This window comes from Thalassophryne amazonica, chromosome 11 (assembly GCF_902500255.1).
Source record: "Thalassophryne amazonica chromosome 11, fThaAma1.1, whole genome shotgun sequence".
Classification (NCBI taxonomy): Eukaryota; Metazoa; Chordata; class Actinopteri; order Batrachoidiformes; family Batrachoididae; genus Thalassophryne; species Thalassophryne amazonica.
Genome location: NC_047113.1, coordinates 5,832,078 through 5,856,339, shown reverse-complemented (window position 1 = coordinate 5,856,339; position 24,262 = coordinate 5,832,078). Strand labels below are relative to the sequence as shown.

Sequence of the window (24,262 nt, the reverse complement as noted above, 5' to 3'; positions counted from 1 at the left end):
ACATTGTGCAGAGCGTGGCCTGGTTCTGGTGAAATCTGAGGGAGAACCTGAATACTTACAAACAGAGAGAGAAGGAAAGCAGGAGAGGCCATTGGGACACTGTCCTGTAGGAGGACAAACAGCGTGAGAAAGAGAGAAAACACACACACACACACACACACACACACACACACACACACACACACACACACACACACACACACACACACACACACACACACCTGCATGAGAAAGCAAGTTTCATACAAGTCTGCGTCAAACACAAACGCACACCCAGGAAGAAACACATTTGAATCAGAAAACAAGAAGAAACCCCACACCTGTGAAAAGTTCCATTTCCAAACGTATGTGTGCTGTTGTATGCAGACAAGTAATCACAGCCCGACCGATATATCGGCCGATATAAGCCCTTTTCAAAGTACTCACTATCGGTCGAAATTTTGCCATCAGAACGCCAATAATTTCTCATAAACAGAACAGTTACTGAAATAATGTTTGTGTCGGAAATGTAAAATGTCCTTGCACCATTTGTCCAGTAGATGGAGCTCTGACTCCATTCAACTGAGAGCTGCTTACACCCCTGCTTAAATGTGTTCATCACCGGCCTCCGTAGTTCGCTGTCACACTGCACTGATCAGCTTTTTTTTGTAATGTTATTTATCTTGTCCTTTTGTACTGGACAGTTCTTTGCTACTGTTCTTGAAAATTGCACAAACATACTACAGGGTCTTGTGAAAAGAATCTTATTTTACTGTTACAAATATGATAGTTTCCTCACGTTATGTCCATGTTTTCTTGTAAAAATGTTCTACCAGCACTAAAACCAACCTCTGCTTGCACTAAGGTTGTTTGAAAGTTTTTTGTTCTTGAAAGTTGCAGAATAGAAAAATAAAGGAGTCTTGTGAAAATAATGCTTCCTTAGTGTTTGTGTTTCTTTCCTCTCACAATTACTTGTCTGCAACTGAAAAATTTATTTATTTATTTATTTTTAACCTGTAATATAACCTATATCTAAGTTGCAGCAACAAGAGGTACAAGATCAGATGTATTTCACAACTCTTTTTAAGGATATGTATTTGCTAATTTCACAAAGGTTTAATTCTTGATTGAATTTTTTGAACTTGAAAATTCTTCTCTGTTATAAAGTTAATCAATATGAGGACAAAGCTTCAGCTTTTAGCTCATACCTTTTTTGTTAAGGGTCCAAAAAAGAACATTTTATTCATTAAAAAAAAAAAAAAATCGGCTGATTTATTGGCTATCGGCAAATCAGCCGATTTATCAATTATCCGCATTTTTTTCATCCAAAATTCGTTATCGGCATCGACCTCAAAAAATCCATATTGGTCGGGCTCTACAAGTAATTATATAAATGGACCATGGACACAAGAGATGTCACACACAGAGCTTAGAAACACCTCAGCGGTTTGGAAATATCAATGTTATGCACAAGAAGTTATTTAAAGCATTCAAGCTTAGCTCAGTAAAATTCCAAACAAAGGACATGTTTCATGATCAACCCCAGTGCCAACAACTGAAAGCAGAATGACAGAACATGCTCAACAATAAACATAATCTACACTCTAATAGAAATACTGAACAAAAACATACACACCAAGCTGAAGTTGAAAATCACATTTTTGAACGATAAACAAATAGTATTTTCCTATACTTTGGAAAATCTTTGGAATGTACCTTGTAAAATGCAGTGGGTGAATTAATAAATAAATAAAAAAATGGATAAATCTCCTTATATATATACAGCAAAACATGCCTAAACCATCATCATATAAAACAGATATTCACACTCAGACAAAAGCAAAAGTCCCAATGCTTTTAGATCCGGCTCCTAAATGAGGCAGGATGTAATTCAAGGCTGGTGATTATTAACAAAATTCTGCTTGCTGCCTGCACTGTAAATATGGTGTTAAGTTTCACACATATCCTTGGGTGTGGCGAACCAAAGACAACCGATTTAGGTCAGAGCCCTCTGCGTGGCTGAGAACCCTCCCCACAGCCTGACGTGCACCGGCTAAACGACTGAGACCACAAAGGGCTGTGATTTGACATTTTTACTTTTTCACTCCTTCCTCTCCCATCATATCTTAAACGTTTTTGCAGTGTGACCTTCGATTACATTTCGATCATGGATCAAATATGTTTGGCAGAAAAGTCCACAAATATGACCAACTTTACAACATGGAGTCAGAAAAAGATGCTGAAAGAACAATGGAGGAAAAGTGCACATCTTACTGTTGGTTTGAAGGTTGATGATTGCATAAAGAAGTGGAGCTTGTTAAGGGACAAATTAATCCAGAAAAAGCCGCTATTTCCTCCAGTAAACTGCAGTAAGACGTGACAGAGAACTTAAAAAGGGTTACGCGCACGTCAACGCCATTCCACGGTTACAGATTTGCAGAAGAATGAATCAAGCTTTAGGAGTTTAAGGTAAGGGTTAGGTATAACGGACAAAATTCGTTGGTCCACCTGAATCCAATCTAAGGGCATATGACTGTGTGCGTATATGTTCTCCACTCAGATTGCAATAGCCAATCACAGATTAGCCTTTCTGTCCATCATTTACCTGTATTTTGACATGCTCGGCGCCAGAAAGTTAGGTTGGATCCAAAACGATCCAAAAAGGCTAGGACCAAAAGTTATACTGGATCGGTTCCCACTGACCAATAGCATTAGAGCTTACTGCCAACAGCTAGCCAATCAGAGCGCGGCATACGAAGGTCAGGAACTAGCTGACAAACGATGGTTGAAAAAAATGGCAACAAACAAGTCAACAACAGCAGAAAATCGTCTGCCAGTGACGTTTGCTGAGTTCACAGAGGAGGAACTGGTGGAAATATTGAACTCCAAGGATGCCAAAAACACTAAGAAGGTGGACAAGCACGCTACCGACATTTCAGAAGCATTCATATGCTGTTCACAACAAAATAAATTGATCTAATTTACTTGACTTTGTTGTTTGCTTAATTTGGGAGGGGGGTGGAGAACATAACTGATGGATGGTAAGTCGTCCAACATAGAGAAATATTGGATGAAGAAAAGTTATATTGGACATGCTGTGGAGGGGAGCAGAGATCAATCACTAATGATTAAATGCAGAGTGGTGCATACAGAGCAAAAGGAGAAAGAAACACTCAGTGCATCATGGGAACCCCCCAGCAGTCTAAGTCTATAGCAGCATAACTAAGGGATGGTTCAGGGTCACCTGATCCAGCCCTAACTATAAGCTTTAGCAAAAAGGAAAGTTTTAAGCCTAATCTTAAAAGTAGAGAGGGTGTCTGTCTCCCTGATCTGAATTGGGAGCTGGTTCCAGAGGAGAGGAGCCTGAAAGCTGAAGGCTCTGCCTCTCATTCTACTCTTACAAACCCTAGGAACTACAAGTAAGCCTGCAGTCTGAGAGCGAAGCGCTCTATTGGGGTGATATGGTACTATGAGGTCCCTAAGGTAAGATGGGACCTGATTATTCAAAACCTTATAAGTAAGAAGAATTTTAAATTCTATTCTAGAATTAACAGGAAGCCAATGAAGAGAGGCCAATATGGGTGAGATATGCTCTCTCCTTCTAGTCCCTGTCAGTACTCTAGCTGCAGCATTTTGAATTAACTGAAGGCTTTTCAGGGAACTTTTAGGACAACCTGATAATAATGAATTACAATAGTCCAGCCTAGAGGAAATAAATGCATGAATTAGTTTTTCAGCATCACTCTGAGACAAGACCTTTCTAATTTTAGAGATATTGCGCAAATGCAAAAAAGCAGTCCTACATATTTGTTTAATATGCGCATTGAAGGACATATCCTGATCAAAAATGACTCCAAGATTTCTCACAGTATTACTAGAGGTCAGGGTAATGCCATCCAGAGTAAGGATCTGGTTAGACACCATGTTTCTAAGATTTGTGGGGCCAAGTACAATAACTTCAGTTTTATCTGAGTTTAAAAGCAGGAAATTAGAAGTCATCCATGTCTTTATGTCTGTAAGACATTCCTGCAGTTTAACTAATTGGTGTGTGTCCTCTGGCTTCATGGATAGATAAAGCTGGGTATCATCTGCATAACAATGAAAATTTAAGCAATGCTGTCTAATAATACTGCCTAAGGCAGGGGTGGCCGAGTTCGGTCCTCGAGAGCCACATTCCTGACACTCTTAGTTGTCTCCCTGCTCCAACACACCTGAATCCAACAAAAGGCTCATTAAAAGTCTGCTAACAAGTCTTTCATTGGATTCAGGTGTGTTGGAGCAGGGAGACAACTAAGAGTGTCAGGAAGGTGGCTCTCGAGGACCGAACTTGGCCACCCCTGGCCTAAGGGAAGCATGTATAAAGTGAATAAACTTGGTCCTAGCACAGAACCTTGTGGAACTCCATAATTAACCTTAGTCTGTGAAGAAGACTCCCCATTTACATGAACAAACTGTAATCTATTAGATAAATATGATTCAATATGTAGCCCTAAAAACTATACATATTCTGAATCCTCATGACATGGGGAACAAACTGCTACCATTTTTTTTTTTAAAGTTGAACGTAACCAAAAAAATGAATGCTTTAATCTATTCTCTTTATTTATCTTTTAAGGAATTACTGGGCAACCAGGTCAAGGTGCCCTGGTTGCCCAGGTCTATAGATCTCTAGACCTTTAATCATGGAATTACTGGGCAACCAGGACCATAAAAGATAAATAGACTCCCCCCCCCCCCCCCCCCCCCCCCCCCCCCCCCCACCATCCCAAGGATGGCATCAAGAAAGCCTGAGTAAAGTGGTCAGAATTTGAATTACACCCCCTTTGACAAAAATAACTTTCACTTTAATTCTTTATGGTTACTGGACTAATGCTTTAATCTATTCTCTACTGGTTAGCTAAAATAGCTAATTTATCCAAAAATATTTGTTATATCAGCCTTCTGTTTTGGCAGAGTTCATCCTTGACCCAAAATACATAAGCATGCCAAACAGCAAGTGTCAGCTCTTCCCGCTTGGTCTGTAATTGAAACCACACACACACACACACACACACACACACACACCACTTGGCTATTTTATCTATATACATAAAGGGCTAATTCTGTCTGTCTGTCCACGATAAACTCTCAAGCTATAATATGTAGCCCTAAAAACTATATATATTCTGAATCCTCATGACATGGGGAACAAACTGGTACCATTAAAATGATTGGCATTTGGCCTATGTCTATATATATATATATATGCCTATGTGTGTGTGTGTGTGTGTGTGTGTATAGTGTGTGTGCATGCATGTGTGTGTAAAACACTGCCATCTGAATCCATCGTATTCTATTCTCTTGATAAAAACTGGCTGTTTTTGAAGGCAAACTGTTTGATGTAGTAATTGTCTAGGTTTCCGCATCTTACAACAGATAGCAAATTCTTTATATTGTATATAAAAAATATTCTCTGGTGTAGTTATATTTTTGTTCATTGCACTAATATAATGGCCAATTTGTAAAGCAGAACCACATTCTCACATGACACTTGTTTGGAAGAGACGTCTTTAAATCCCACGATACTGTAAAAATGCCACTACTCCCAGGAGCCTTGTTAGACACACAAACAGTTATAGAAACACAATGCATTCAACAGCACACTTGATAAGTGGCAGTCAGAATATTCAGGCACAGACAGAATATTCTGACATTTGAATGAGGAAAAACTAGAAAGACAATCAGAAGGTGCAAACAGACAAACTACACATCACACAGGCACGCAGAAGTTATAGTGAACTGCAGCCAGCATGCAGGAGATGATTAGCTGGGAAAACTAGGCCAGGAATCCCAATGAAAAGCAGTACAGTGAACAGTGAGGAGAGTGGATCCACTGACACCTGCACCAGGTGCACCAGGAATGCAAATACTGTACATTTGTGGATTTATCCTCATATTTCAAGAAGCAAGTTTTTTTTAGACATTGTCCTACTTGTCATAGACATCAAACTCATTCCTTCATTGTACCGTCGACAACAGATTAAAAATAAATAAATAAATAACACACTGAGGTTTCAATGAGATGTGTTGATGTACTGTTATGTAGCTCACGTTTACATGTTGCACAGCTATTATTTAGCTGTTTTTTTCTACCTTCAATTCTTCATATTAAACTTCTTCCTCACAAAAAAAAAAGTATATTTAGTCCATATCATACCACATGGCGGTGAGAATCACTGTATATCATTTGAATGCCTAATAAAAAATAGACTAATTCTACAAAACTAGCCCGAGTGCTCAAGTGTAATTCCTCAAAGACAAATGAGAATTGTTTTACATGTAACAGTTATACATATTCAGTAAACTGACGGACTCACCTACATAAAAATACAACATGCAACACAGAAGTACATTAGCACATTCACGGTCATCAACAGCTGCACTCAACTGCTCAAAAGCATCTCAAACATTTAGTTTGCATGGCTGTCCGATCCACTGTCATTATTTGACTGTTGCAGTATTGACGGTTTTGTTATGTGACCATTTAAGGCAGAACTGCATTCCCATCAATGTCACATATGGGTACTTTACAAACACAAATGGGAACCAGCATAACAAAATGACTTGTATCTGAGATCTATAACAGGTGATGTGTAGGAAGATCAGTGTCTATGAAGTCATGTTCAGTCAGGTCCACAAGATTTTTTTTTTAATTTTGTATCTGTACACCACCACAATGGAGTTGAAATAAAACAATCAAGATGTGCCTCCCGTGTGGTTTGTCTGCGTTCAGAGGTTTAACAAAATATTCCATAAGTTATTTAGTAATTACAGCCATATGTTTACGTAGTCCAGAAAGGGCCAAGAGGGTGCAGGTTTTCTTTGTAACCACCAACTCCAGCAGGTGATTTCACTGATGAACATCACTTTGAGCAGATGGGAAGAGTTCATCAGTGAAATCACCTGCTGGAGTTGGTGGTTACAAAGAAAACCTGCACCCTCTTGGCCCTTTCTGGAATCAGTTTGACACCTATGCATTAGAGAAACCTTTCAAATTTCATGTAATTATGTTTAGTTTACACTGAAGCTTGTCCTATATGATCCTGACAGACACAAGGATGGAAGAAACACATCCCAATATTTCACTGAGCCAACCTGTGGTGGTGCCTAATAATATGACTTTTGCACATTTTAAATAAATCGGGCTAAATAGACATCTTACCCGCTTGCAGAATGGTGATGATCCTTAACAGCAGGGGTGCCCAATACGTCGATCGCAAAGACAGTATGGGTAGAACACATGCAATTAAAGCTGACCTACAGCTAGGGGGAGGTTGAGTATTCGGCAGAACCATCCACTTCACCCCTTTTTAGCACTTGATGCTGCGAGCTGTTCATCCACTGTTTTGTGCAGCAGCTCTGAGTTGAAAAACAGCTGTCGTTGTCTCTGTCTCTCAAAGTGCGGTGACTGTAGCACACCTGCAGTGAGCTTTACAAAGATATTTTACACTTTTCTTTTCTTTAAAACTCTGTGCCACTCTGTGAGTGTCCTCACTGTGGTTATACTAAATAGTGTACCCCCCAAATGCTACTAAAGTCTCTTTCTGAGGACGGCATGATGTTAAGACTACTGATAAAACCTTCTTACCCGTCAATCAGGTCGTGCTTTCTGTATACTAAACACACATTATCCATTCTTCCTGCTTAAACGGCAGACCAGGGGGATCCAGACGGAAAGAACTCACAACTCGTTGGGGGGAGGCCACAACACCCCTTAATCAAGGGTCCAATTTTGAAGACCTTTTTTCAGACTACTAAATACCACTATTACTATCAATCAATCAATCAATCAACTTTTTTCTTATATAGCGCCAAATCACAACAAACAGTTGCCCCAAGGCGCTCCATATTGCAAGGCAAGGCCATACAATAACCATGAAAAACCCCAACGGTCAAAACGACCCCCTATGAGCAAGCACTTGGCCACAGTGGGAAGGAAAAACTCCCTTTTAACAGGAAGAAACCTCCAGCAGAACCAGGCTCAGGGAGGGGCAGTCTTCTGCTGAGACTGGTTGGGGCTACTTAACAATAATTTTAACTACTAAAGTGTTTAAGTTGGTATTACTCTGAGACTAAGTTTTACTACGGTTCTATGCAAAGTTTAATTGATGAGCTAATGTATGTTTAGCGTTTGTAATGTAGGCAGATCATTTTGACTTGATCATTTTATAAGTAGCTTGCAAGCCGAAAAAATGTGGGCACCCCTGCTTTACAGTCGTATTTTAAAAGTCATCACACACTATATAGTTGAAGGAATAGATCAGATACAAGTTGTGGCATACAACACAAAAGCCAAACAAAAGGATGCACATGTCCAGAAAGTTCAAAGGGGAGGCCTACTCAGTCATATCTTAGTGTTGCCTTAACCATGTCGCTGTTACCCACCTTGTCGGCTGGCTCGCCTGGCTTACGGCTTCCCTCCCTGCCTCTGAGGCTCTTGGCCGAAATGGCGCTCTCTGAGGTTTGCATAATGAGCTGGGTGGCCAAGAACTGTTGGACGTGTTCCAGGACATCACGTTGCATCTCCAGAGCCATGTGATACACGTCATGGTCTGAAGAGTTATACATAACTGCATTCTGAAACATTAGCATGATGTCTCGCTGGAACTCAGCTGTTGTACGGATCACTCCTGACTCTATGTTCTTCTTTATGGCAGACAGGTCCATAGGTCTGGAGTAGGATAGGTAGAAGGCGCCAAGTAACAGTAGAAAAAGAGAGGTCTATATTAACATGTGTGTATAGTACAGTGCAGTACCTTTCTGAGGCAGAAGGATTGTTCAACAACCTAACCATTTACACAGCACATCTAATATCTGGTTGAATGTCCCTTAGCCAGTTTCACATTGACCAGAAATCTGAAATTTCCCCATTGAGGGATGAATAAAGGCTTATCTAATCTAATCTAAGATGCTTGTGGTAGCCATCAATTACCTCCTAGAAGAATTCTGCTTGGATATAACACTGGTAGAATTCAATTAAATTTGTTGGCTTCCTGGCATAGGCCTGACTGTTATAACAGTCCAGATATTTTCCATCACGCTGACGCCAGGACATTGGGAAAGACATCCCAAAAGCTGAATGCTACTTGTCTTTATCCAGACTTCCTTCTCTAATATTTCATGCATTTTGTTCAATGCTAGCAGGAGGTGGTAAAATCACAAGTCAGAATTTCAATACATCCACTTGGGAAATGATTCACAATATTAATACCAGCATTTTGGCATCGAAATTAATCCTATATCTTGAAAATAACCCCCCCACCCCTTGAATGTAACAATGGTCTATTTTCAATTTTGCCTCTTGTTTGCCTCTACTGGTGGTTGGCTCTCACTGCGGTATTGTATCACTTCCTGTTCCGGAGCACAACGGTGTTTTGCTGTATCTGTTGTAGCTGTTTAATCTGCGCAGTTAGATTGATCTAGTTACCTAGATAACGATTTGCTTCACAGTGTAATCTTCACGTGCCTTAACTAAAGCACTCCCTCTGCTGAATCACCTCTAAATTATTTACACATTATTCACTTTGTGTGTTTTTAGGAATCTGCTAGCTTAGCGCAGCTACTAGCTCTTAGCCGGTTTAGCATGGCGGCTTCTCCTGTCTCTCCTGCACTTTTCTGCTTTGGGTGTGAAATGTTTAGTTATTCCTCAGCCTCCTTTAGCAGTAATGGTACTTGTAATAAGTGTAGCTTATTCGTAGCTTTGTAGGCCAGGCTGGGCGAATTGGAGACTCGGCTCCGCACCGTGGAAAATTCTACAGCTAGCCAGGCCCCTGTAGTCGGTGCGGACCAAGGTAGCTTAGCCGCCGTTAGTTTCCCTCTGGCAGATCCCGAGCAGCCGGGAAAGCAGGCCGACTGGGTGACTGTGAGGAGGAAGCGTAGCCCTAAACAGAAGCCCCGTGTACACCGCCAACCCGTTCACATTAATTACCGGTTTTCCCCACTCGGCGACACACCCGCCGAGGATCAAACTCTGGTTATTGGCGACTCTGTTTTGAGAAATGTGAAGTTAGCGACACCAGCAACCATAGTCAATTGTCTTCCGGGGGCCAGAGCAGGCGACATTGAAGGAAATTTGAAACTGCTGGCTAAGGCTAAGAGTAAATTTGGTAAGATTGTAATTCACGTCGGCAGTAATGACACCCAGTTACGCCAATCGGACGTCACTAAAATTAACATTGAATCGGTGTGTAACTTTGCAAAAACAATGTCGGACTCTGTAGTTTTCTCTGGGCCCCTCCCCAATCGGACCAGGAGTGACATGTTTAGCCGCATGTTCTCCTTGAATTGCTGGCTGTCTGAGTGGTGTCCAAAAAATGAGGTGGGCTTCATAGATAATTGGCAAAGCTTCTGGGGAAAACCTGGTCTTGTTAGGAGAGACGGCATCCATCCCACTTTGGATGGAGCAGCTCTCATTTCTAGAAATCTGGCCAATTTTCTTAAATCCTCCAAACCGTGACTATCCAGGGTTGGGACCAGGATGCAGAGTTGTAGTCTTACACACCTCTCTGCAGCTTCTCTCCCCCTGCCATCCCCTCATTACCCCATCCCCGTAGAGACGGTGCCTGCTCCCAGACCACCAATAACCAGCAAAAATCTATTTAAGCATAAAAATTCAAAAAGAAAAAATAATATAGCACCTTCAACTGCACCACAGACTAAAAGAGTTAAATGTGGTCTATTAAACATTAGGTCTCTCTCTTCTAAGTCCCTGTTACTAAATGATATAATAATTGATCAACATATTGATTTATTCTGCTTTACAGAAACCTGGTTACAGCAGGATGAATATGTTAGTTTAAATGAGTCAACACCCCCGAGTCACACTAACTGTCAGAACGCTCATAGCACGGGCCGAGGCGGAGGATTAGCAGCAATCTTCCATTCCAGCTTATTAATTAATCAAAAACTTAGTCTTGTCCATCCAAATTGGAAGTCCCAAAAACCAGTTTTATTTGTTGTTATCTATCGTCCTCCTGGTCGTTACTGTGAGTTTCTCTGTGAATTTTCAGACCTTTTGTCTGACTTAGTGCTTAGCTCAGATAATTATAGTGGCCGATTTTAACATCCACACAGATGCTGAGAATGACAGCCTCAACACTGCATTTAATCTATTATTAGACTCAATTGGCTTTGCTCAAAATGAAAATGAGTCCTCCCACCACTTTAATCATATCTTAGATCTTGTTCTGACTTATGGTATGGAAATTGAAGACTTAACAGTATTCCCTGAAAACTCCCTTCTGTCTGATCATTTCTTAATAACATTTACATTTACTCTGATGGACTACCCAGCAGTGGGGAATAAGTTTCATTACACTAGAAGTCTTTCAGAAAGCACTGTAACTAGGTTTAAGGATATGATTCCTTCTTTATGTTCTCTAATGCCATATACCAACACAGTGCAGAGTAGCTACATAAACTCTGTAAGTGACATAGAGTATCTCGTCAATAGTTTTACATCTTCATTGAAGACAACTTTGGATGCTGTAGCTCCTCTGAAAAAGAGAGCTTTAAATCAGAAGTGCCTGACTCCGTGGTATAACTCACAAACTCGCAGCTTAAAGCAGATAACCCGTAAGTTGGAGAGGAAATGGTGTCTCACTAATTTAGAAGATCTTCACTTAGCCTGGAAAAAGAGTCTGTTGCTCTATAAAAAAGCCCTCCGTGAAGCTAGGACATCTTACTACTCATCACTAATTGAAGAAAATAAGAACAACCCCAGGTTTCTTTTCAGCACTGTAGCCAGGCTGACAAAGAGTCAGAGCTCTATTGAGCTGAGTATTCCTTTACCTTTAACTACTAATGACTTCATGACTTTCTTTGCTAATAAAATTTTAACTATTAGAGAAAAAATTACTCATAACCATCCCAAAGACGTATCGTTATCTTTGGCTGCTTTCAGTGATGCCGGTATTTAGTTAGACTCTTTCTCTCAGATTGTTCTGTCTGAGTTATTTTCATTAGTTACTTCATCCAAACCATCAACATGTCTATTAGACCCCATTCCTACCAGGGTGCTCAAGGAAGCCCTACCATTATTTAATGCTTCGATCTTAAATATGAGCAATCTATCTTTATTAGTTGGCTATGTACCACAGGCTTTTAAGGTGGCAGTAATTAAACCATTACTTAAAAAGCCATCACTTGACCCAGCTATCTTAGCTAATTATAGGCCAATCTCCAACCTTCCTTTTCTCTCAAAAATTCTTGAAAGGGTAGTTGTAAAACAGCTAACTGATCATCTGCAGAGGAATGGTCTATTTGAAGAGTTTCAGTCAGGTTTTAGAATTCATCATAGTACAGAAACAGCATTAGCGAAGGTTACAAATGATCTTCTTATGGCCTCAGACAGTGGACTCATCTCTGTGCTTGTTCTGTTAGACCTCAGTGCTGCTTTTGATACTGTTGACCATAAAATTTTATTACAGAGATTAGAGCATGCCATAGGTATTAAAGGCACTGCGCTGCGGTGGTTTGAATCATATTTATCTAATAGATTACAATTTGTTCATGTAAATGGGGAATCTTCTTCACAGACTAAGGTTAATTATGGAGTTCCACAAGGTTCTGTGCTTGGACCAATTTTATTCACTTTATACATGCTTCCCTTAGGCAGTATTATTAGACGGCATTGCTTAAATTTTCATTGTTACGCAGATGATACCCAGCTTTATCTATCCATTAAGCCAGAGGACACACACCAATTAGCTAAACTGCAGGATTGTCTTACAGACATAAAGACATGGATGACCTCTAATTTCCTGCTTTTAAACTCAGATAAAACTGAAGTTATTGTACTTGGCCCCACAAATCTTAGAAACATGGTGTCTAACCAGATCCTTACTCTGGATGGCATTACCCTTAACTCTAGTAATACTGTGAGAAATCTTGGAGTCATTTTTGATCAGGATATGTCATTCAATGCGCATATTAAGCAAATATGTAGGACTGCTTTTTTGCATTTGCGCAATATCTCTAAAATTAGAAAGGTCTTGTCTCAGAGTGATGCCGAAAAACTAATTCATGCATTTATTTCCTCTAGGCTGGACTATTGTAATTCATTATTATCAGGTTGTCTTAAAAGTTCCCTGAAAAGCCTTCAGTTAATTCAAAATGCTGCAGCTAGAGTACTAACGGGGACTAGAAGGAGAGAGCATATCTCACCCATATTGGCCTCTCTTCATTGGCTTCCTGTTAATTCTAGAATAGAATTTAAAATTCTTCTTCTTACTTATAAGGTTTTGAATAATCAGGTCCCATCTTACCTTATGGACCTCATAGTACCATATCACCCCAATAGAGCCCTTCGCTCTCAGACTGCAGGCTTACTTGTAGTTCCTAGGGTTTGTAAGAGTAGAATGAGAGGCAGAGCCTTCAGCTTTCAGGCTCCTCTCCTCTGGAACCAGCTCCCAATTCAGATCAGGGAGACAGACACCCTCTCTACTTTTAAGATTAGGCTTAAAACTTTCCTTTTTGCTAAAGCTTATAGTTAGGGCTGGATCAGGTGACCCTGAACCATCCCTTAGTTATGCTGCTATAGAGTTAGACTGCTGGGGGGTTCCCATGATGCACTGAGTGTTTCTTTCTCTTTTTGCTCTGTATGCACCACTCTGCATTTAATCATTAGTGACTGATCTCTGCTCCCCTCCACAGCATGTCTTTTTCCTGGTTCTCTCGCTCAGCCCCAACCAGTCCCAGCAGAAGACTGCCCCTCCCTGAGCCTGGTTCTGCTGGAGGTTTCTTCCTGTTAAAAAGGAGTTTTTCCTTCCCACTGTCGCCAAGTGCTTGTTCACAGGGGGTCGTTTTGACCGTTGGGGTTTTTACGTAATTATTGTATGGCCTTGCCTTACAATATAAAGCGCCTTGGGGCAACTGTTTGTTGTGATTTGGCGCTATATAAATAAAATTGATTGATTGAATTATCTGGCTATTCCGCTATGTGTAAAGTTTATATAAATAAAATTGATTGATTGAATTATCTGGCTATTCCGCTATGTGTAAAGTTTGTCCATGCTCTTCAAAAACTTTCTAAACACAATTCTTTCACAAAGGTTTTATTTCAGTCACACTGTGTGAATAACAGAACTTAGGAGGAGGACATGCTCTTCAAAAACGTTAAAAACATAAACCATTGTCAAAGGTTTTATTTCAGTAACACTGTGTGAATAACAGAACTTAGGAGGAGGCCATGCTCTTCAAAAACTTGAAAAACATAAACCATTGTCAAAGATTTTATCAAATTCTTTAGCCTGAGATCTTGTTTTTGGCTTGGCCATGACACTTGATTTACTACAACTTGCCATGTTGTGACTTGAAATTACATGTGTAATTGCATGATCACTGTAATAATATCAGTACTTATGTAGCTTTTGTAACTTCTCTAAAACAAGTACTACCAAGTCAGGAGCATTATATATCATAAACTTGAATGTTGTGTTCAATGCAAAGTTCATCAAAACTAATCATGAAGTCAAAACAATTACATTCTAATATTTCGAAAGATGTTAAAATTACAGTATATATTGCAGTTTTCTTTTTTGCATGGGGTGGGGGGGTTGTCATGGTAGACACCCACTTCCTATATGAAATATCTCCCAAATTACACAATGCACAATCTCTGAAGTGGATGTAAGCATATTTGGGAAAAAAATACGATATAACGGTCTGTTAGAAAAGTATCCGACCTTTTTATTTTTTTCAAAAACCATATGGATTTGAATCACGTGTGATTGCATCAGCCAAGCTTGAACCTTCGTGCGCATGCGTGAGTTTTTTCACGCCTGTCGGTTGCGTCATTCGCCTGTGAGCAGGCTTTGTGTGAGCAGTGGTCCACCCCTCTCGTCAGATTTTTATTGCGAATAAATGTAATTAATTTTTCCAGAAACTGTGAGAGACCTCCAGGTGGACACCATTCGGTAAATTCAGATGGCTTTCAGGGATGATTTTATGGGGATTACACAGATTAAGGAGTGCTCCAGCTGGTTTAAAGACCGCCCACAGCTGCTGAGAGCGCGCCGCGCTCTGAGCGCCGATCGGCAGGCTGAAACAACCAGATCATTTCCAACGTGAAGGTTTTGTTGATCCGGGACGTCATCTGACTTCCACAAAAATGGCAGGAGACGTGGACATCAAGACTTTTTCGGCACATTCCACTGTTACAGGAGTTTTTTTTCATGGAAAGAGAAGCGGAGGGATGCGCCATGGAGCCGCTCATGGCGCGGGACAAAAGCACCTCCGTGTTAGTCTCACAGGACGGCTTTTAGATGGCTTTCCTCCACTCCTCTTTCCATGACAAAAACTCCTGTAACAGTGGAATGTGCCGTTCATTTCCACACTGGACGCTGTGTTGATCTGGGACGTCGTCTGACCTCCACAGGAATTGCGGAAGACGTGGGCATCAGCACTTTTTCGGCACATTGAGACAGACGTGCGAAGGAGTTCCGCGCATCGCGGTGGAGCCGCATGGTGCAAAGCAACGCTGTGATGAAGCCTCACAGGACATGTTCTGGCATGTCCAGCTCATGCACAATTTCTTGGTTAGTCACATGACTGAAAACCCACCGACAGCCGTCTGAAAGCCATCTGAAAGCCGTACTGTGAGACCAACACGGAGGTGGTTTTGTGCCGTGCCATGAGCGGCACGGTGGCGCAATCCTCCGCTCGTCTTTCCATGAAAAAAACTCCTGTAACAGTGGAATGTGCCGAAAAAGTGCTGATGTCCACGCCTTCTGCCTTTTTTGTGGAAGTCAGATGACGTCTCGGATCAACAAAGCCTTCACGTTGGAAATGATCTGGTTGTTTGAGCGCGGTTTCAGCCTGTCGATCTGTGCTCGGAGTGCGCCGCGCTCTCAGACGCTGTGGGCAGTCTTTAAACCGGCTGTAACACTCCTTAATCTGTGTAATCCCCATAAAATTGTCGCTGAAAGCCATCTGAATTTTCCGAATGGTGTCCACCTGGAGGTCTCTCACAGTTTCTGGAAAAATTTGATGCAGCAAAGCTCCAAATCGTTCAGACATTTTATTCGCAATAAATATCTGACGAGAGGGGTGGACCACTGCTCACACAAAGCCTGCTCACAGGCGAATGACGCAACCGACAGGCATGAAAAAACTCACGCATGCGCACGAAGGTTCAAGGTTGGCTGATGCAATCACACATTCAAATCCATATGGTTTTTGCAAAAAATAAAAAGGTTGGATACTTTTCTAACAGACCTCGTATATAGTTTCTACCATTACCACCTCCTGCTATCTATGCACCAATTCCAATGACAGCAAAATAGCATCAGAGCATGATGGCACCACCACACTGTTTAACAGTTGCTAACCTTATTTCTTTTTTAACACTTCCCTAACTGAGCAAATGGGGGACTTTATTACCTGACATAGGTCTTTACTTGTAATAAAGCAAGTCTTATTGTTGAGGCCTGCTGACCATCCAAACCAGTTTCCTCTCAGCTAAGGGTGACAGTTCAGGTCTTATTTCAGACACTGGCAAAGTATCTGCACCTCCCAATAACTTACCTTCAGGTGTTTGAACTTAGGATCTTGGAATGTGAAGTTGTTTAGAAATGACTAAGAGACATTCATGAGTTGTTGATCTGTGATCCTCTCTCAGATCTGTACCAATGGATGTTGTCAATCAAACTCTCTTTGAATGATGGCACAGAGAAGCTACTAGCTGTTGTCAATGATCACCAATAGGAAATTAAGAGACTTTGGCAAGTTCAAAGACATTTAGGAACTTTCAGCACAACTGAATTAATAATCTAAGTGGGTGTATGTATATTTTTGACCCTATACTGATTTCTAAAATAAAATACATAAATAAATCAAAATGTGCACCATATTTTGTTTTTTTATTAGATGCATATTGTGCAATTCATCCAACCCTATTAAAAACATATATAAATATATATTAAAAAAAAACAGTTCAAAGATTCAATTAATTGAAAGCCAAATACTGCCATGACATTCACCTCTGCACATAACTGCGCATATAGTGATCATGTGTATTAAATGCCACAATTTTATTACAATTGGCTTAAATGTGTTTCACATGTGCAGCATAAACAAAGGTCTTTGGACTGAGGGTCAGTCTGTTATATGAGCTCTTGAATGTCTTTCAAAATACAGCACAATATCTGCTTTAGCACGTCGATCACTCTGCATATTTTACATATTTTTAAGGCTGTGTATGTGTTTATTTTGACTAGAACAGTAAGTGATGGACTGTGGGCTGACCTGTGTACAATGCTGTGGTAACCAGGTGCGATGTCATCTGACACGGGCTGCAGGAAAACACTGGCATACCTGAAAGAGCAACAATGCACTATTAACTGCAGCACGGAGATCATTGTTAAAATCACAATTTGACACAAAACTATCCAATGAAACCCTAAAAACTTTCAAGTTTTTAAATCATCTCTGGCAGATGAAAATGCAAAGTTTACTTTTGCAACACTGCAAGAATGTAATTTTAATTCAAATGTCATAGGTGAGCAGAACGGACAAGTGCACGTTTGAGTAAATCTGTGGGCACACAAGAATCAGTAGCTCAATATAAAAATCTGACACCATGAACCCTATCTAACAAAAATGTGTGACATCTCAACAGTGCTCCCAGGGAGTAGATGAAGTGCAAATTTTGTTGGTGATCTACTAAAAGTTAGTTTGTTGTTGTTTTAATCTAAGCCTTTTAGATTATTTATTAAATATGTGTCTGAACTGTACAAAATAAGATCTGGCTTTAGCTGGCACTTTTTCAAACATTGGTGGAACTTTTGTTTTGAGGTTTTGGTCCTTTGTGTGACTTACATGTTTGTCTGTTTTACTATGGAATCAACATAAAGACACTGAATGACAGGCCATCTGCCTTTTTCATATTTTTTGGTGACGCCTGATATTATTTAAAAAATCAATTATGGCAACTAAGCACCGAAAGACTGTGACACTGACTGCATGGTACTAATTTGGCACATAATGTCTGATTCGTCCACATGAATTCCATTGGTTTGGTAAGCTGTACCTGTGGTTGGCCGCAGCTCTCCACACCAGCATAATGGCTTTCTTCCAAATCTTCTGTGCCTGCACAGCCTCATGGTCCTCACCACAGGTTGACCTAATGCAGAGTGAGAGCGTCATCCAAGAGTTTGGTACAGAATTGTGGGACTTTGAAGATGTGCCACATGAAACCTAAAACGTATGAAGCTATAAAAGATGGGAGTGTGACATATTTTATCAAATATGAACCCAACAGCATATGAATTATTTGATCAAGAAAATGAACTGTTTTCATTTTCAAACCGATTAACTGAAAGTTGAAACATGAATAAAAGCCCCATTTCATCGTTTGTAATCATCTTCGAAAAAAACCCAAAATGATTTATGTATTTGGAATAAAAGCAAAGTCATTATCTCTCCCTGAACTCTTTACTCTTAGTACATGACATCATTTTTTGTTTATTTCCAGCGAATGATTTGAACCAAATGTTAGTAACTTCATTCATAGCTCTGATCTGGTGTTTCAATATTTTAGGAAAATCAATTCAATTCAATTTTATTTATATAGCGCCAAATCACAACAAACAGTTGCCCCAAGGCGCTTTATATTGTAAGGCAAAAGCCATACAATAATTACAGAAAAACCCCAATGGTCAAAACAACCCCCTGTGAGCAAGCACTTGGCGACAGTGGGAAGGAAAAACTCCCTTTTAACAGAAGAAACCTCTAGCAGAACCAGGCTCAGGGAGGGGCAGTCTTCTGCTGGGACTGCTTGGGGCTGAGGGAGAGAACCAAGAAAAAGACATGCTGTGGAAGAGAGCAGAGATCAATCACTAATGATTAAATGCAGAGTGGTGCATACAGAGCAAAAAGAGAAAGAAACACTCAGTGCATCATGGGAACCCCCAGCAGTCTAAGTCTATAGCAGCATAACTAAGAGATGGTTCAGGGTCACCTGATCCAGCCCTAACTATAAGCTTTAGCAAAAAGGAAAGTTTTAAGCCTAATCTTAAAAGCGCTCTATTGGGGTGATATGGTACTAAGAGGTCCCTAAGATAAGATGGGACCTGATTATTCAAAACCTTATAAGTAAGAAGAAGAATTTTAAATTCTATTCTAGAATTAACAGGAAGCCAATGAAGAGAGGCCAATATGGGTGAGATATGCTCTCTCCTTCTAGTCCCAGTCAGCACTCTAGCTGCAGCATTTTGAATTAACTGAAGGCTTTTCAGGGAACTTTTAGGACAACCTGATAATAATGAATTACAATAGTCCAGCCTAGAGGAAATAAATGCATGAATTAGTTTTTCGGCATCACTCTGAGACAAGACCTTTCTAATTTTAGAGATATTGCGCAAATGCAAAAAAGCAGTCCTACATATTTGCTGAATATGCGCATTGAATGACATATCCTGATCAAAAATGACTCCAAGATTTCTCACAGTATTACTAGAGTTAAGGGTAATGCCATCCAGAGTAAGGATCTGGTTAGACACCATGTTTCTAAGATTTGTGGGGCCAAGTACAATAACTTCAGTTTTATCTGAGTTTAAAAGCAGGAAATTAGAGGTCATCCATGTCTTTATGTCTGTAAGACAATCCTGCAGTTAGCTAATTGGTGTGTGTCCTCTGGCTTCATGGATAGATAAAGCTGGGTGTCATCTGCATAACAATGAAATTTAAGCAATGCTGTCTAATAATACTGCCTAAGGGAAGCATGTATAAAGTGAATAAAAATTGGTCCAAGCACAGAACCTTGTGGAACTCCATAATTAACCTTTGTCTGTGAGGAAGACTCCCCATTTACATGAACAAATTGTAATCTATTAGATAAATATGATTCAAACCACCGCAAATGAGTGATGTTCATCGGAATATTTCATTCACAATTTAATACATTAAAGAAACAAGCAGTTATACTGAGTATTAATGAGCAGTGTAAACCACTTTTCTGTCTGTAAGATGTAAAGTTGTCTGCTTTTATTTGAAAAAGACTTGATACTACAAAATACAGTTGTACTGTAAAGTTTACAACCCCAATTCCAATGAAGTTGGGATGTTGTGTAAAATGTAAATAAAAACAGAATACAATGATTTGCAAATCCTCTTCAACCTATATTGAATTGAATACACCACAAAGACAAGATATTTAATGTTCAAACTGATAAACTTCATTGTTTTGTGCAATATTTGCTCATTTGAAATGGATGCCTGCAACGTTTCAAAAAAGCTGGGACAGTGGTATGTTTACCACTGTGTTACATCACCTTTCCTTCTAACAACACTCAATAAGCATTTGGGAACTGAGGACACTAATTGTTGAAGCTTTGTAGGTGGAATTCTTTCACATTCTTGCTTGATGTACGACTTCAGTTTTTCAATAGTCCGGGGTCTCCGTTGTCGTATTTTGTGCTTCATAATGCCCCACATTTTCAATGGGCAACAGGTCTGGACTGCAGGCAGGCCAGTCTAGTACCCGCACTCTTTTACTATGAAGCCACGCTGTTGTAACACGTGCAGAATGTGGCTTGGCATTGTCTTGCTGAAATAAGCAGGGACGACCCTGAAAAAGACATTGCTTGGATGGCAGCATGTGTTGCTCCAAAACCTGGATGTACCTTTCAGCATTGATGGTGCCATCACAGATGTGTAAGTTGCCCATGCCATGGGCACTAACACACCCCCATACCATCACAGATGCTGGCTTTTGAACTTTGAGTTGGTAACAATCTGGATGGTCTTTTTCCTCTTTTGTCCGGAGGACACGACGTCCATGATTTCCAAAAACAATCTGAAATATGGACTCATCAGACCACAGCACACTTTTCCACTTTGCATCTGTCCATTTCAAATGAGCTCGGGCCCAGAGAAGCCTGCGGCATGTCTGGATGTTGTTGATGTTTGGCTTTCACTTTGCATGGTAGAGATTTAACTTGCACTTGTAGATGCAGGTTGGACTATTGCAATGCCCTCCTCGTCGGGACCCCTGGTAAAAACCTGCAAAAGCTGCAGCACATCCAGAACTGTGCTGCCCGGGTCCTGACGAGGAGGCGCAAGTTTGACCACATCACCCCTGTCCTCAGATCCCTCCACTGGCTGCCCATCAAATACAGAATAGAGTACAAACTCTGCCTCCTGACTTATCAGTGCATGCACGGAACCGCCCCTGCCTACCTCAGTGAACTCCTCACCCCACACACCACCTCAAGATCTCTCCGCTCCACCACCTCCTCACACTGCCTTCACCAACCCAGGACCAGACTCTCCACCATGGGAGACAGGGCCTTCCAGGCAGTGGCCCCTCGGCTCTGGAACTCCCTCCCAGAGACCCTGAGGGCCCCACAAAGTGTGGAGGCCTTTAAAAAAGGCCTAAAGACATTGTTATTTCAAAAGGCCTTTTAGATATCTTATCGTTTGAAATGGTTTTTGAAATCTGTTTTAATTCTGTTTTAAATCCTTGCTGTAGCACTCTGACATTTCTTTGAAATGTAAGGCGCAATACAAATAAAATGTATTATTATTATTATTATTATGTAGCGATGAACTGTGTTAACTGACAGTGGTTTTCTGAAGTGTTCCTGATTCCACATGGTAAGATCCTTTACACAATGATGTGGGTTTTTCATGCAGTGCCGCCTGAGGGATGGAAGGTCACGGGCATTCCATGTTGGTTTTCAGCCTTGCCACTTACATGTAATTTCAATTTCAATTATTTTCATTTATATAGCGCCAATATGAATATGAATGACACAAATACTTTTTTCCACTCATGGTTCATGGTTTTGTGAAGCCATTTCTTGTCAAACAACTAACTGTGTTTAGACTTTTTAAATCATAATGACAACAGAAACTACACAAATTACCCTGATCAAAAGTTTACATACCGATCATGTAAATTCAGAATCAAATCAAATCAATTTTATTTATATAGTGCCAAATCACAACAACAGTTGCCCCAACGTGCTTTATATTGTAAGGCAAAAGCCATACAATAATTACAGAAAAACCCCAACGGTCAAAACGACCCCCTATGAGCAAGCACTTGGCGACAGTGGGAAGGAAAAACTCCCTTTTAACAGGAAGAAAACCCCCAGCAGAACCAGGCACAGGGAAGGGCAGTGGGTGAAATATGCTCTCTCCTTCTAGTCCCCGTCAGTACTCTAGCTGCAGCATTTTGAATTAACTGAAGGCTTTTCAGGGAACTTTTAGAACAACCTGATAATAATGAATTACAATAGTCCAGCCTAGAGGAAATAAATGCATGAATTAGTTTTTCAGCATCACTCTGAGACAAGACCTTTCTAATTTTAGAGATATTGCGCAAATGCAAAAAAGCAGTCCTACATATTTGCTTAATATGCGCATTGAAGGACATATCCTGATCAAAATGACTCCAAGATTTCTCACAGTATTACTAGAGGTCAGGGTAATGCCATCCAGAGTAAGGATCTGGTTAGACACCATGTTTCTACGATTTGTGGGGGGCCAAGTACAATAACTCAGTTTTTATCTGAGTTTAAAAGCAGGAGAGGTCATCCATGTCTTTATGTCTGTAAGACATTCCTGCAATTTAACTAATGGTGGTGTCATCTGGCTTCATGGATAGATAAAGCTGGGTATCATCTGCGTAACAATGAAAATTTAAGCAATGCTGTCTAATAATACTGCCTAAGGGAAGCATGTATAAAGTGAATAAAATTGGGCTTAGCACAGAACCTTGTGGAACTCCTAATTACCTTAGTCTGTGAAGAAGATTCCCCATTTACATGAACAAATTGTAATCTATTAGATAAATATGATTCAAACCACCGCAGCGCAGTGCCTTTAATACCTATGGCATGCTCTAATCTCTGTAATAAAATTTTATGGTCAACAGTATCAAAAGCAGCCCTGAGGTCTAACAGGACAAGCACAGAGATGAGGTCCCCTGTCTGAGGCCATAAGAAGATCATTTGTAACCTTCACTAATGCTGTTTCTGTACTATGATGAATTCTAAAACCTGACTGAAACTCTTCAAAATAGGACCATTCCTCTGCAGATGATCAGTTAGCTGTTTTACAACTACCCTTTCAAGAATTTTTGAGAGAAAAAGGAGGTTGGAGATTGGCCTATAATTAGCTAAGATAGCTGGGGTCAAGTGATGGCTTTTTAAGTAATGGTTTAATTACTGCCACCTTAAAAGCCTGTGGTACATAGCCAACTAATAAAGATAGATTGATCATATTCAGATCGAAGCATAATTAATGGTAGTGCTATCCTTGAGCAGCCTGGTTAGGAATGGGGTCTAATAGAGACAAGTTGATGGTTGGGAGGATAGTGACTAATAAAAATAACTCAGACAGAGCAATTCGGAGAGAAAGAGGTCTAACCAAATACTGGCATCACTGAAAGCAGCCAACGATAACGATATGTCTTTGGGATGGTATGAGTAATTTCAGTAAATCAGAATCACCTTTGTCATTGCACAGCAATCAACACCACGAAATTTGCTTGTGCATCCTCAAAAAACAATGACCACACTCAAACACACTCACCCATACACTACTTCAATAAATATTAAAAACATCAGGAGATTTTTTTGGGGGGGGGCAAGCTCGGAGACAAACAAACTCGTATTGCACTGATCCCACGTTGTTCATTGTCCCATATATTCCTGGGGCTGTCTTGCATGAACTGCATGTTTGACATCTCCCCAGAGGGGCTCCAATGATACTGAGGTCGGAGACTGAGATGGCCAATCCAGAGCTTTCACTTTATTCTGCTAAAACCAATGACAGTAGCAGTATCTGACTGTTGTTTGATGCGTATGCACTAAACCGCATTTTGGAGTATTCGGCCTTCTTGGAGTCCCTGAATTGGAGTCCTGTATTGGGTTGCGGTGGGGGACTCCATTGTTCTGCTGGGGGACTTCAACATACACGTGGGCAATGACAGAGGACACCTGGAGAGGGCGATTGTGATTGGGAGGACACGGGCCTCCCTGATCTAACCCAAAATGGTCGTTTGTTATTGGACTTCTGTGTAGTAACGGACTATCCATAACGAACACCAAGTTCGAACATAAGGATGCCCATAAGTGTACAATGGAACCACAGCACCCTAGGCCGAAGAATCGATTGTTTGATCGTATCATCTGATTTTGAGGCCGCATGTTCTGGACACTCGGGTGAAGAGAGGGGCAGCGCTGTCAACTGATCACCATCTGGACTAAGTGGAGAGATTATATCTCCACACTGGCCT

General features: G+C 40.6%; 1 protein-coding gene across 2 annotated transcripts in view; it reads right to left on the bottom strand.

Annotated features, from left to right (window-relative positions):
- The window catches only part of brd8 (bromodomain containing 8), an 86,885-nt gene that overhangs the window by 5,026 nt on the left and 57,597 nt on the right, over nucleotides 1-24,262 (bottom strand). Inside the window, exons 15-18 of one of the 2 annotated variants that reach the window (XM_034181404.1) lie at nucleotides 18,047-18,139; nucleotides 17,263-17,331; nucleotides 8,404-8,689; nucleotides 60-104 (exon numbers count right to left, since the gene is read on the bottom strand). In XM_034181404.1, coding sequence (XP_034037295.1) covers nucleotides 60-104; nucleotides 8,404-8,689; nucleotides 17,263-17,331; nucleotides 18,047-18,139 — 493 coding nt within the window. The remainder of the gene's footprint in view (nucleotides 1-59; nucleotides 105-8,403; nucleotides 8,690-17,262; nucleotides 17,332-18,046; nucleotides 18,140-24,262) is intronic. The other variant, XM_034181405.1, reaches the window with a different exon arrangement.